Here is a 14639-nt window from a genome sequence, read left to right on the forward strand (position 1 = left end):
GGTGGCTGTTCCTGTGTTGACATGTGTTGTTGACCCTGTAGCTGCTGTCAGTAGACAGGAAATGCAACAAAATGCTACCAAACTGACAGAAACAGTTTGTTTTGGTTTCCAGTGTACCATCATAAACATGATGTAGATGTGGCCAGGTTGAACCTCATCTCACCTTAGTTGAGCACCTTCTACTCCTCTCCAAGCTAGGGTTAGTTAGGGTTAGAGTTAGTTAGGGTCAGAGTTAGTTAGGGTTAGTTAGGGTTAGAGTTAGCTAGGGTTAGAGTTAGCTAGGGTTAGAGTTAGCTAGGGTTAGAGATAGCTAGGGTTAGAGATAGCTAGGGTTAGAGATAGCTAGGGTTAGAGATAGCTAGGGTTAGAGATAGCTAGGGTTAGAGATAGCTAAGCCAGTTTGTCCCAGGGGTCTTGGCTGTAGAGACACACTTGATAGAGGATAGCCAGATCCACCAGTACCTGAGTCAGCCCACACAACAGGAACTGGAGGGGGCTCTCCTTCAGGGCAAAGTAGGCCGTCTTGAAGCTGTCCCCGGCCATCCACAGTAGGACCATGTTCACACTGAAGACAGAAAACATGGCAATAAGAAAACAGGATCATTGACCATCCCTTTGAATGACAGAGTCACTGAGAAGAGGAAACATGGTGCTGCACCTGTTTGCCTCCAGGTGTGTCAAATAGGTCCGATTGGTGCCCGAGGCAGTCCAACATGAGCCCTATGACACCCAGAAGGTCTGTAGGCCAGGCTGACTGGTGTCTGAGGCAGCTCAACCTGGCCCTATAGCCCTACGACACCCAGAAGGTCTGTAGGCCAGGCTGACTGGTGTCTGAGGCAGCTCAACCTGGCCCTATAGCCCTACGACACCCAGAAGGTCTGTAGGCCAGGCTGACTGGTGTCTGAGGCAGCCCAAACTGGCCCTATAGCCCTATGACACCCAGAAGGTGTAGCAGAGTCCTCTTTAGGACTAGCTAGTACACGATCCCGGCACCCTAATGTGTACCGGAGTATTCTTTAGGTCTGGCAGGCATACGGTTACCGCCCCCTACTCTACTGGAGTAGACCTGCCTCCCGGAGTCAAAGCATAACATTTTTACCCAACAAAGTATAAACAGGAATTCCTGCAGATGAATGGCGGTCTGCAGTCGCACCGTTCTCCCTGTGCCAAGCCACAAACTGATATTAACTTAGCATCTGTATATGTAGCTTATCTATTTTATCCAATTTAAACAGAGAAGCATGGCAAGGCTGACAGTCTAACATCATCGTGACCTCAACTCTACAATGTGCCAAGCCACAAACTGGTATTAGCTTAGCATCTGTATATGTAGCTTATCTTAATGATTATCTATCATATCCAATTTAAACAGAGAAGCATGGCAAGGCTGAGAGTCTCACATCATCGTGACCTCAACTCTACAATGGTTGTTGACTTAATGGTGCTTCTTCATTATCATAACCAACAGGTTTTGGCAGACAGCCGGGTGTCATCTGAGTATTATTAGGTCACATCCCAAATGCCAACTTATTCCCCAGATAGTGCACTGTGTAAGTGCATTGCATTATAGGTAGGGAATACGGTGCCATTTTGAGACAAACATAGTTGATTTAGTAGGTCAGTTAGTGTGTCTCAGGGTACGGCTGGAACGTGTTTCAGAGGATAGCTCTCGTCAGAGTAAACACTCATTAGCTTCACCTCACAATGAGAAAGAAAAACATTCAGCAATTACAAGCATACCAGGAGTTTTACTGCAGCAGCTCATGGCCGGACGAACCACGTCTGGGGCCTGGGAAAGGACATGTTAAAGTCTGGGGCCTGGGAAAGGACATGTTAAAGTCTGGGGCCTGGGGCCTGGGAAAGGACATGTTAAAGTCTGGGGCCTGGGAAAGGACATGTTAAAGTCTGGGGCCTGGGGCCTGGGAAAGGACATGTTAAAGTCTGGGGCCTGGGGCCTGGGAAAGGACATGTTAAAGTCTGGGTCCTGGGAAAGGACATGTTAAAGTCTGGGTCCTGGGAAAGGACATGTTAAAGTCTGGGTTCTGGGACAGGACATGTTAAAGTCTGGGGCCTGGGGCCTGGGAAAGGACATGTTAAAGTCTGGGGCCTGGGAAAGGACATGTTAAAGTCTGGGGCCTGGGAAAGGACATGTTAAAGTCTGGGGCCTGGGAAAGGACATTTTAAAGTCTGGGTTCTGGGACAGGACATTTTAAAGTCTGGGTTCTGGGAAAGGACATTTTAAAGTCTGGGTTCTGGGAAAGGACATTTTAAAGTCTGGGTTCTGGGAAAGGACATTTTAAAGTCTGGGTCCTGGGAAAGGACATTTTAAAGTCTGGGTCCTGGGAAAGGACATTTTAAAGTCTGGGTTCTGGGAAAGGACATTTTAAAGCACCCCCTCCCCTTTTCAAATTGGAGAGAGAATTTTGTAGTTTTCATGTTAATTTCCTACACTTGTACACATTTTGCCAAGGGACATAGAGAACATTTGCAGTTTTAAAGCTAATTTTCGGTAACAGTACAAATGTTTCCATGGCGTAAAGATAATTTTGCAGTTTAAAAAAAACTTAAATTACAGCGCTAAACATTTTTGGGGGGAATAAAATAAGTAATGCATTGAAAACTGGATCATAGATAGAGTGGGTCTACTGTGGATTCCTGTGAGCCTCCCAGGCCCCGTTGTGCATCCAAGGGTCACCTATATTATATCATTGTATTATATTGCTAAATTGTAATTATTCACTCCTGTGGCCTATGCCTACCTCATCATGCCTTTTGCACACACTGTATATAGACTTTCTTTTTTTCTACTGTGTCATTGACTTGTTTTATTGTGTTATTGGCTTGTTTATTGTTTACTCCATGTGTAACTCTGTGTTGTTGTCTGTGTCACACTGCTATGCTTTATCTTGGCCAGGTCGCTGTTGCAAATGAGAACTTGTTCTCAACTAGCCTACCTGGTTAAATAAAGGTGTTCTCAACTAGCCTACCTGGTTAAATAAAGGTGTTCTCAACTAGCCTACCTGGTTAAATAAAGATGAAATAAAATGAAATCAAATAAATAAATATATATTGCATCCTCTAAACTCCATGGGCAAATTCATTTAAAAATCGGTTGTTGCTAGGAAATATAATTTATTTTTAAATGAAATTTAGAAGAGCTTGTTCTCTCATTTTCTAAATGTTCTGCCTATGCATTACACAAAAACCTGTCACTGATATTCACCCTTCTAGTCAATACAACACATTGAATTTAACTTGACCCTTCTAGTCAATACAACACATTGTTCACTGTACAATAGAATGCTGCATTGATTGGCTGATTGGCTTATATCCAAAGGCCTAGCTGTGATTGGTCTGGAGATATGGCAGGAAGGAAACATGCATAATGATATGGGGAGGCAGGGTAGCCTAGTGGTTTGAGCTTCGGACTAGTAACCGGAAGGTTGCAAGTTCAAACCCCCTGACAAGGTACAAATCTGTAGTTCTGCCCCTGAACAGGCAGTTAACCCACTGTTCCCCTGAACAGGCAGTTAACCCACTGTTCCCCTGAACAGGCAGTTAACCCACTGTTCCCCTGAACAGGCAGTTAACCCACTGTTCCCCTGAACAGGCAGTTAACCCACTGTTCCCCTGAACAGGCAGTTAACCCTCCCTTCGTTCTCATAAATACACACACCCTCCCTTCGTTCTCATAAATACACACACACCCTTCGTTCTCATAAATACACACACACCCTCCCTTCGTTCTCATAAACACACACACCCTCCCTTCGTTCTCATAAATACACACACGCCACCCCCCTCGTTCTCATAAATACACACACCCTCCCTTCGTTCTCATAAATACACACACCCTCCCTTCGTTCTCATAAATACACACACACCCTCCCTTCGTTCTCATAAATACACACACCCTCCCTTCGTTCTCATAAATACACACACCCTCCCTTCGTTCTCATAAATACACACACACCCTCCCTTCGTTCTCATAAATACACACACACACCCTCCCTTCGTTCTCATAAATACACACACACACCCTCCCTTCGTTCTCATAAATACACACACGCCACCCCCCCTCGTTCTCATAAATACACACACCCCACCCCCCTCGTTCTCATAAATACACACACCCCACCCCCCTAGTTTTCATAAATACACACACACACCACTCTCTCTGTCACAAACACACTGCTCCCAACTTTTTTTTAAACCTTAGGCACCAAACAGAATTTAAGTAGCCCAAGAAAAAGAGAGTTGTTTTATAGTTTAGTCTCCCATTAGGCCTATATGAATCCTATATAGTATAGTCTCCCATTAGGCCTATATGAATCCTATATAGTTTAGTCTCCCATTAGGCCTATATGAATCCTAATAGAGAATATATAGTATAGTCTCCCATTAGGCGTATATGAATCCTATATAGTATAGTCTCCTATTAGGCCTATATGAATCCTATATAGTTTAGTCTCCCATTAGGCCTATGTGAATCCTATATAGTTTAGTCTCCCATTAGGCCTATATGAATCCTATATAGTTTAGTCTCCCATTAGGCCTATATGAATCCTATATAGTTTAGTCTGCCATTAGGCCTATATGAATCCTATAAAGTTTAGTCTGCCATTAGGCCTACATGAATCCTATATAGTCTCCCATTAGACCTATGTGAATCCTATATAGTCTCCCATTAGGCCTATATGAATCCTATATAGTTTAGTCTCCCATTAGGCCTATATGAATCCTATATAGTTTAGTCTCCCATTAGGCCTATATGAATACTACCTTGGAATCACATCTCACGAGTAGCAAACCCTTTTCCTTTCTTCCTGGGCCAATCAGATGTGACTAAACCTAGTGTAAAGTTACCAGGTTGTTAGCTAGCTAGGTAACATGTTTGTTATCAAACCAATAATTAGCGACCCGGGATTAGTTTAAAAACGGCCCGCGGCGTGGTTCTGTGAAATTATATCAAATGCGCACGAAATCGTGCAGAAAAAAGGTGGCTCTGGTAAAATGTCTTGTGTTTTTTGAGACAAGGCGTTTTCCTATCTGTAATGCTTGAAGACATGCCTGTCGCGAAGCTGTGCTCCATTTTTCCTCTGGCACTCAAGAGACTGTGTGACAGGCTAGCAAACGTGTAATTGTAAAGCCTACTCAGACTGGCCCGTGCTCTTGGTTATACCAGGAAATTAAATTATACAATGTATCAAGTTGGCTCGCTCTGCTCCAATGTATAACTGGTTCAACAACAAAACACTCATCAGGGACTGCATCCCCGCTCGCCATCACGGCTGCATTATCATATAAAACAGAGAGGAATAGATGGGCATGAAGAAGCAGGTGATTGAGAGCTGGTAGGGGATGCTGAGAGAAGCAGGTGAGTGACGGCTGGTAGGGGATGCTGAGAGAAGCAGGTGAGTGAGGGCTGGTAGGCGATGCTGAGAGAAGCAGGTGAGTGAGGGCTGGTAGGGGATGCTGAGAGAAGCAGGTGAGTGAGGGCAGGTAGGCGATGCTGAGAGAAGCAGGTGAGTGAGGGCTGGTAGGGGATGCTGAGAGAAGCAGGTGAGTGAGGGCTGGTAGGGGATGCTGAGAGAAGCAGGTGAGTGAGGGCTGGTAGGGGATGCTGAGAGAAGCAGGTGAGTGAGAGCTGGTAGGGGATGCTGAGAGAAGCAGGTGAGTGAGGGCTGGTAAGGGATGCTGAGAGAAGCAGGTGATTGAGAGCTGGTAGGGGATGCTGAGAGAAGCAGGTGAGTGAGGGCTGGTAGGGGATGCTGAGAGAAGCAGGTGAGTGATGACTGGTAGGGGATGCTGAGAGAAGCAGGTGAGTGAGAGCTGGTAACCTTTATCTGAGTAGAGCGGGTCAATTTCCTGAAGAAAATGTGTTTGTTTCCTCAGCCTCACCTCATGCCGGTGGTGGAGTGGTTGCGTCGGTTCTGGAGCAGCTGTGGTAGCCCCAGCATGGCCTCCGTCAGCACGGCCAGGAAGCCCAGGGACTCCACAAACAGAGAGGAGTCTAGGAGGAGAAGGGTGGCGAAGGCACAGGGCAGCGTGAAGGCCAACAGGAAGATGAGGTAGTCCTCAAAGCCATCCCAGCTCCAAAAGAACCGGGGTTCCAGATCTGATAGAGAGAGAGATGGGGTGGATGGAGAGAGAGCGAGACAGAGACACAGAGAAACACAGACAGAGACACAGACAGACAGAGACACAGAGATACAGACAGAGAGAGAGACAGAGACACAGACAGACAGAGACACAGACACAGACAGAGAGAGAGAGTGAGACACAGAGAGACACAGACACAGAGATACAGACAGAGAGAGCGACATAGACACAAACAGAGAGACAGGGATACAGACAGAGAGAGAGAGACAGAGACACAGACAGAGAGACATAGACACAGACAGAGAGACATAGACACAGACAGAGAGACATAGACACAGACAGAGAGACATAGACACAGACAGAGAGACATAGACACAGACAGAGAGACATAGACACAGACAGAGAGACATAGACACAGACAGAGAGACAGAGATACAGAGAGAGAGACAGAGATACAGACAGAGAGACAGAGACACAGACAGAGAGACAGAGACACAGACAGAGAGACATAGACACAGACAGAGAGACATAGACACAGACAGAGAGACATAGACACAGACAGAGAGACATAGACACAGACAGAGAGAGAGAGATACAGACAGAGAGACAGAGATACAGAGAGAGAGACAGAGATACAGAGAGAGAGACAGAGATACAGACAGAGAGACAGAGATACAGACAGAGAGACAGAGATACAGACAGAGACACAGACAGAGAGACAGAGACACAGACAGAGAGACATAGACACAGACAGAGAGAGAGAGAGAGAGATACAGACAGAGAGAGAGAGATACAGACAGAGAGAGAGAGATACAGACAGAAGGTAAATAATGGAAGGTTTTTGTTTCCTCTTTCCTCCCCAATATCTCCCTCTAGTGGTAAACCAATAGAACAGCTGCAGAGGTGGCTGGATGGTTATTATTAAATGGTGGATAGATGGCTGCCTTATGGTTTTTAAAAGGATGTAGTTAGCCTTTGCTACAAGCTTTCAACGTAACCAAACGCCTGGAGCCGAAGTCAGATGGCTGTTAGATAGTTATTCTACGGGTGCTATATGGTTGCTGTTACCTGTGATGTGGTGCTGTTTGGTGCTGATACGGTTGGTGTTCTGCACAGAGCAGCAGAGGTTGAGCATCACCAGCATGGTGAGAATCATCACCACACTCTGCAGGAGCAGAGTCACCTCAAACTGCTTCCCAAACCTGCAGGTGTGAAAACACACACACACATACACACACACACACACACACACACACAGGCAGATGCGCACACACACACACACACACACACACACACACACACACACACACACACACACACACAGGCAGACACACACACACACACACACACAGGCAGACGCACACACACACACACACACACACACACAAACAGACACACACACACACAGGCAGACGCACACACATACATACATATACACACACATGCATATACACACACACATACATATACACACACATGCATATACACACACATGCATATACACACACACACGCATATACACACACACACGCATATACACACACACACGCATACACACACACACACGCATACACACACACACACACACGCATACACACACACACACACACATGCATATACACACACACACACATGCATATACACACACACAGGCAGACGCACACACATACATACACACACACACAAACAGGCAGACGCACACACATACATACACACACACAAACAGGCAGAGGCACACACATACATACACACACACACACACACACACACACACACACACACACACACACACACACACAAACAGGCAGACACACACACACACACACACATACACACAAACAGGCAGACGCACACACATACATACACACACACACACAAACAAACAAACAGACGCACACACACACATACACACACATTAGCGGAAAACCTGACACTGCATTACCTCCAGGTAAACCTTACCCCCAAACCCACTCGCCAGAAGAGGATGCGGAGGATGTTAGCGACCAGCAGAACCAGGCAGACGCGTGTAGAGAAGCCGTCTGTGTTCTTGGTCCGAAGGATCTGCTGGTACTGTGAGGCGTAGGGCAGAGCCCCTCCAACCACCATCACACAGGACGTCAGCCAGTCCAAAGAGTGCCACAGGGTCCCCACATCTCCCTCCTCTTCATCACCCAGACCCAGTCTGTTGTCCATGTCTCTCACAACGAATAGGACACCACAGCACAGCTTTCCACCAGTAGGCTCTGATCCAATGCACCGAACATAACGTCATACTTTAGTTCCGTTAGTTCAATAGTGCATATAGGTAGAGGCCCTAAACAGAATCTGTAAGATGTTGTTGTAGTTTTCTTTATTTACTTTTTTAACTGCAAATCAATCAGACAGTAAACTGTAACCTATTTCAAAACTGAAACTTCTGCTGAGCCCGTATTCTGGCATGAATTACAAAATCAACACGAGGTGAGAAATAAAAACGGACTGTAGCCAACCTACCTATATGACAGGGGAGGCTTTTGTTAAATCAAAGCCAGGAGAAGAAAAAGTCAAGAGTTGAGTGAATTCAACCGGCAGAAAATGAATGGCGATTAAATAAATGTGCGTTTCATAAATCAAATCGAGAAGGATGCAATTTCCTTTGAAATATATATTTCCTACTAAATGCTTGTCCGCCATGCATCATGTTCCAGGTTCTTCTCTATTTCTTCCAAATACTCACTAATGTTGTTCACATTATATTATAAACGCTTCTAATCCAATACCTTTTGCTCGTTTCCCGTTTTGGTAAACTCGCGAGATTTATCATGCGCATGCTTCACTGTTTACTCGTTGGGGGGGGGGGGGGGGGGGGGGGGTCTGTAGCTCGTCAGTAAGGGATTCGATTAATCTCGCTCTGGCGCCCGTGTTATACACCGGCTCAAAGTTGATTGCATTTGGAACCGGGCTGCTTTATGGGCATGAGCCAGGTGCCATGCTCTGACCGTCAGATTTCGAAATCGGCTCAAGACAAAAGTTTGGTAATCAAGCACGTGTAGTAATTAGTTAGAGTATGTATTTTCCCATGTGATTGCTTTTGATTTAAAGAAAAACGCTTTATCTGCCATCCCAATTAAAACTAATTAGAAAATGTATTTTATTGGAAAATATATGTTGTTTGTTTCTAGACGATGCCATGCTGCCTTGTTGACAACATGACCAAGCGGTGCAGATTACTGTTCCATTTGAGAAGGGCGCTCCTCACTCTCCGTTTTTGCCCGATGAGGTAAACGGCCATTGCCCGGTTCAACCCAGGCCAGTGTAAAATAATTCCCTCAATCATTCAAGGTTGTTTCGCTTCGACTGCAGAGAAGGAAGAAGACGTCTCGGACGAACCAGTGGTTTATAAGTACAGCAGCGCCACGAATTTAGTGTAATGTCAGAGATCCAGGATCCGAAATCTGTACAGGACCTGACTGGGGTGGTGAGTCTTATTATTAGTCCCAAATCCTTGCCATATCCTATCCCATTTCAAAACATGAGAACTAGCTAGCGTTAGCTAGCAGGCTGGCTAACTGGCTAAAGTTACTGTTTTTTTTCTCCCCCAATCGTTTTTGTAGCAACATTAACTTTTTTTTTTATCCCAATGAAATAGTTGCAGTCAATTTCTGTTTAGCTACATTACCTTTTTGTTTTAGTCCTGTTTAGCTAGCTAGCTACAGCTATTATTATTGAAATGTAACTGATAGATGGGTGATAGATGGCTAAATGTAATTGTGTTCCCGGCTTGTAAAGCTTGACTTTTGTTGTTTTTTGACGACAAAACTGCAAATCCCCATGGTTTCCATGGTATCAGCGGTGTAGGCATCAGAGGCAGCTTCAACGCCCACAAAGTTCAATAGTATGCATGCATGCAATACGATTCTGCTATGCTACAGGATATAAACCTGTCCACCCACACATTGCAACAAACAGTGATTACATGTTCTGTCCTCCTCTCTTACAGGTCCAGACATTGCTGCAGCAGATGCAGGATAAATTCCAGACCATGTCAGACCAGATCATTGGAAGAAATATCCTGCCTTTTACAATTTCAATGCTATTTTTTTTCACAATTTCAATGCTATCAAAGACAGACTTTTAGAATGACACCGTTTTATGTTACAATTGAATTGGATTGCTCATAGTGTAGTCTAATGATATCAATGACTTGATCATTCAGATACATGTAATGCACTCAATCCTGGAGGTTTTGTCAGCCGGGTTTGAAGCAAATTGTGTAAATCAATCACTTGTATTTGTCACATGCTTTTTAATAAACAACAGTTGTAGACTAACAGTGAAATGTACAACTTTTTGCTAACATTTCCAAATACAGAACATTAATATCGGCGTTGTATTACTGATGGACCGCTGTAACAAGCAGACAGATTGGGCCAAAGGGATTGGTGCTACATAGTTCTATGGAACTTTTGGGAGTTCTATGGAACTTTTGGGAGTTCTATGGAACTTTTGGGAGTTCTATGGAACTTTTGGGAGTTCTATGGAACTTTAGGGAGTTCTATGGAACTTTTGGGAGTTTGGGACGTTTTGTATAGTAGGCATGGCACCTGAATGTTGTTCCCACTTCCTTGACAAGAGTACTCGATGAGATGAGTGGCCGCATCGATGACCTGGAGAAGAACATTGGTGACCTGATGACCCAGGCTGGCGTGGAGGAGATGGAGGCGGAGAACAAGGTCAAGGAGGAACAGGGCTCTGCTTAAAAGGTAATCAACATGGAGTCCACTGAGCGTTCTTGCTTGTTTTTGTCATCTCCTATAGATCTCTCTCTGTGTGTGTGGTGTGTGTGTTCGAAGGGTTTTCCAATTAAACTGTCCAATATTAGTCAACAACAATGTGTATGTTTTCAGATTGTAACTACTAGAACCAGATCCATATGTTTTTTTTTGGGGGGGGGGGTCAAAAGTTCCCGATGCCGATATATAGTTTTTTTTTTTGAGTGGGAAGTGAAAACGTGTCATCTTTCTACTCTAAATTCTCAGACATTTCGATCCAAAAGAGCAATTGTCCAATAACTAGGCTTCACATGTTGATTTCATACTTTGTGACGATAATAATGTCATGCAAAATGGCTGCAGGTGTTCCGATCAGCATGAGATTGAGATTCCCTCGTTTCATTCTATTTATTCAATATCGGCTATCAGTGAATATCCACCCGTACTGATTTAGCGGTTAAAAAGGACAATATCGGTTATCAGTGAACATCCACCCGTACTGATTTAGAGGTTAAAAAGGACAATATCGGCTATCAGTGAACATCCACCCGTACTGATTTAGCGGTTAAAAAGGACAATATCGGTGATAGTACTGGTACCCCTTGACTTATTACACATTTTGTGTTCCAGTCTGAATTTAAAATGGGTTTAATGTATTTTTTTCTAATCCATTTATCTACACACAATACCCTATAATAACAAAGTGAAAACATGTTTATTTTTGTTGAAAATATATTGAAAAAATGAAATATGGAAAAATATATCTAATTTACATAAGTATTCACACCTCTTTGCTATGACGCTACAAATTGCATCCAATGTCCTTTGATCATCCTTGGGTTTGTCACTACAACTCGATTTGAAGTCTACATGTGGACATGATTGAGAAAGAAACACAGCTGTGTGTGTACATAAAGTCCCACTGTTGACAGAGCAGAAACTATAGCATGAAGTCCAAGGAACTGTCTGTAGTGCTCTGAGATATACTGTAGGCTTAATCACAATTCTATCTGGGGGAAGGGTATAAAAAATGTTTTAGAGTGTTGAAGAAGTTTCCATGAGCCCAGTGGTCTCCATCATAGGAAATTGAAAAAATATGGAACTACCCAGACTGCTTAGAGCTGGCTGTCTGACCTAACTGAGCAATTGGGCAAGAACCCAATGACCACTCTTAACAGATCTACAGAGGTTCTTGGCTGAGATGGGAGAACCTGTCAGAAGGACAACAGTCTTTACAGCACTTCACCAATCTGGGCTTTATATGGGAGAGTGGTCAGATGGAAGCCACTCCTGAGGAAAAAGGTACATGACCTGGTGTTTGCAAAAAGGCATGTAAAAGACCGAGAGCATAAGGCAAAATATCCTGTGGTCTGATGAGACAAAATATATAACTCTTTGGCGTGAATGTAAATCAGTGTCTGCAATAAAACAGGCACAGCGCATCACCTGTCTAAACACATTCCCTATTGTGAAGCATGGTGGTGGCAGCGTCATGCTATGGGGATGCTTTTCAGTAGCAGAGACTGGTAAGAAGAGAGGGAACAAAGAATGGAGCCAAATACAAGAAAATCTGTGATAAGAACCTGTTTCAGAGTGCAAACAACCTTTAGACTGGGAGCAAAGAGTTACGTTTCAACGGGACAAGGACCCCAAGCATAAAGCCAAAGCAACGCTTGAATGGCTTCAGAACAAGAATGTGAAAGTCCTTGAGTGGCGTAGACTTGAGTCCCATTTAAAATCTGTGGAAAAACTTGAAGATTGCTGTTCACCGCCACTCCCCATCTAACTTAAGAAAGCTTGAGAAAATCTGCAAGGAAAATTTTGAGAAAATGCCCAAAATCCAGATGTGCAAAGCTGATACAGACATACCCAAGACGACTCAAAGCTGATACAGACATACCCAAGACGACTCAAAGCTGATACAGACATACCCAAGACGACTCAAAGCTGATACAGACATACCCAAGACGACTCAAAGCTGATACAGGCACACCCAACACGACTCTAAGCTGATAGACACACCCAACACGACTCTAAGCTGATACAGACACACCCAGCACGGCTCTAAGCTGATACAGACACACCCAGCACGACTCAAAGCTGATATAGATACACCCAGCACGACTCAAAGCTGATACAGGCACGACTCAAAGCTGATACAGACACACCCAGCACGACTCAAATCTGATACAGGCACGACTCAAAGCTGATACAGGCACGGCTCAAAGCTGATACAGACACACCCAGCACGACTCAAATCTGATACAGGCACGACTCAAAGCTGATACAGACACACCCAGCACGGCTCTAAGCTGATACAGACACACCCAGCACGGCTCAAATCTGATACAGGCACGACTCAAAGCTGATACAGACACACCCAGCACGGCTCAAAGCTGATACAGACACACCCAGCACGACTCAAATCTGATACAGGCACGACTCAAAGCTGATACAGACACACCCAGCACGGCTCTAAGCTGATACAGACACACCCAGCACGGCTCTAAGCTGATAGACACACCCAGCACGGCTCTAAGCTGATACAGACACACCCAGCACGACTCTAAGCTGATAGACACACCCAGCACGGCTCTAAGCTGATACAGACACACCCAACACGACTCTAAGCTGATACAGACACACCCAACACGACTCTAAGCTGATACAGACACACCCAACACGACTCTAAGCTGATACAGACACACCCAGCACGGCTCAAGGCTGTATTTGCCTCCAAACGTGCTTCCACAAAGTATTGACTCAGCTGTTAATATGTATGTAAATTAGATTTCTGTATTTCATGTTAAATAAATGATCAAAAACTTCTAAACATGTTTTCACTTTGTCACCATGGGGTATTGTGTGTCGATGAGGAGAGGGGGAGGGGTACGGTAATCCATTTTGAATTCAGGCTGTAACACAACCAAATGTTGAACATTTTCTGATGGCACTGTATCGGTCAGGCTCTAGTAACTACTTTTTTTTTGTTGTGTGATTTGAAAGATCTTCGGTTTATTTAACATGGCCTCTTCTCTTTCCCACCCTCAGGTTTCCATGTAACAGGATGGTGGAGACTAAATGGGAAACAGACCATTTTTCAGGAGTATTGTATATTTAAGTTTTTTGTGTTTTAATTATTAGTATTTGAATTTACTGTGTATGTAACATGTTTTATATTAACTCTTGTAATAATGTTCACTCTTGACTTTTTTTATTTTTATTTTTTTGAATTGATATTTAACTTAACTTGAGACACTATCCTGAATAATGGCTCACTCAGGTGACTCGGGCTCACTCAGGTGACTCGGGCTCCCTCAGGGTGACTCGGGCTCCCTCGGGTGACTCGGGCTCCCTCGGGTGACTCGGGCTCCCTCGGGTGACTCGGGCTCCCTCGGGTGACTCGGGCTCACTCGGGTGACTCGGGCTCACTCGGGTGACTCGGGCTCACTCGGGTGACTCGGGCTCACTCGGGTGACTCGGGCTCACTCGGGTGACTCGGGCTCACTCAGGGTGACTCGGGCTCACTCAGGTGACTCGGGCTCACTCAGGTGACTCGGGCTCACTCAGGTGACTCGCTGGGCCAGTAACTGATTATGTCAACTAGCCAATTGAACATTTTGAACAATATTTCAACACAAAACATTTACTGTTATTCGAATGTTCTAAAAACATGTTGTGTGTTAAGATTTCTTTACTTTCAGTCTTTTTCACAATAAACCAGGGCTTGCATACACTTTTGTTCCTCTTCTCTCATACAGGTTGAAAAGGGCAGTGCCTCGAGGA

At 44.6% G+C, this 14639-nt stretch overlaps 2 protein-coding genes across 2 annotated transcripts; one reads left to right on the forward strand and one right to left on the reverse strand.

Annotated features, from left to right (window-relative positions):
* Positions 1–290: 290 nt before the first annotated feature.
* On the reverse strand, positions 291–7347 carry LOC116359641 (solute carrier family 66 member 2-like). Its single transcript, XM_031812751.1, has 3 exons — positions 7171–7347; positions 5902–6118; positions 291–565 (listed from the first exon to the last, which is right to left on the reverse strand). Exons 1-3 carry the CDS (start codon positions 7256–7258, stop codon positions 391–393), a joined length of 480 nt encoding a protein of 159 aa, XP_031668611.1. The 5' UTR covers positions 7259–7347; the 3' UTR covers positions 291–390.
* A 2051-nt stretch (positions 7348–9398) lies between these two features.
* On the forward strand, positions 9399–14589 carry LOC116359603 (heat shock factor-binding protein 1-like). Its single transcript, XM_031812513.1, has 4 exons — positions 9399–9559; positions 10082–10148; positions 10720–10844; positions 13905–14589. The coding sequence occupies exons 1-3, from the start codon at positions 9512–9514 to the stop codon at positions 10839–10841; spliced, it is 237 nt and encodes a 78-aa protein (XP_031668373.1). The 5' UTR covers positions 9399–9511; the 3' UTR covers positions 10842–10844; positions 13905–14589.
* The last annotated feature ends 50 nt before the right edge of the window (positions 14590–14639 follow it).

This window comes from Oncorhynchus kisutch, unplaced genomic scaffold (genome assembly GCF_002021735.2).
Source record: "Oncorhynchus kisutch isolate 150728-3 unplaced genomic scaffold, Okis_V2 Okis03b-Okis08b_hom, whole genome shotgun sequence".
Classification (NCBI taxonomy): Eukaryota; Metazoa; Chordata; class Actinopteri; order Salmoniformes; family Salmonidae; genus Oncorhynchus; species Oncorhynchus kisutch.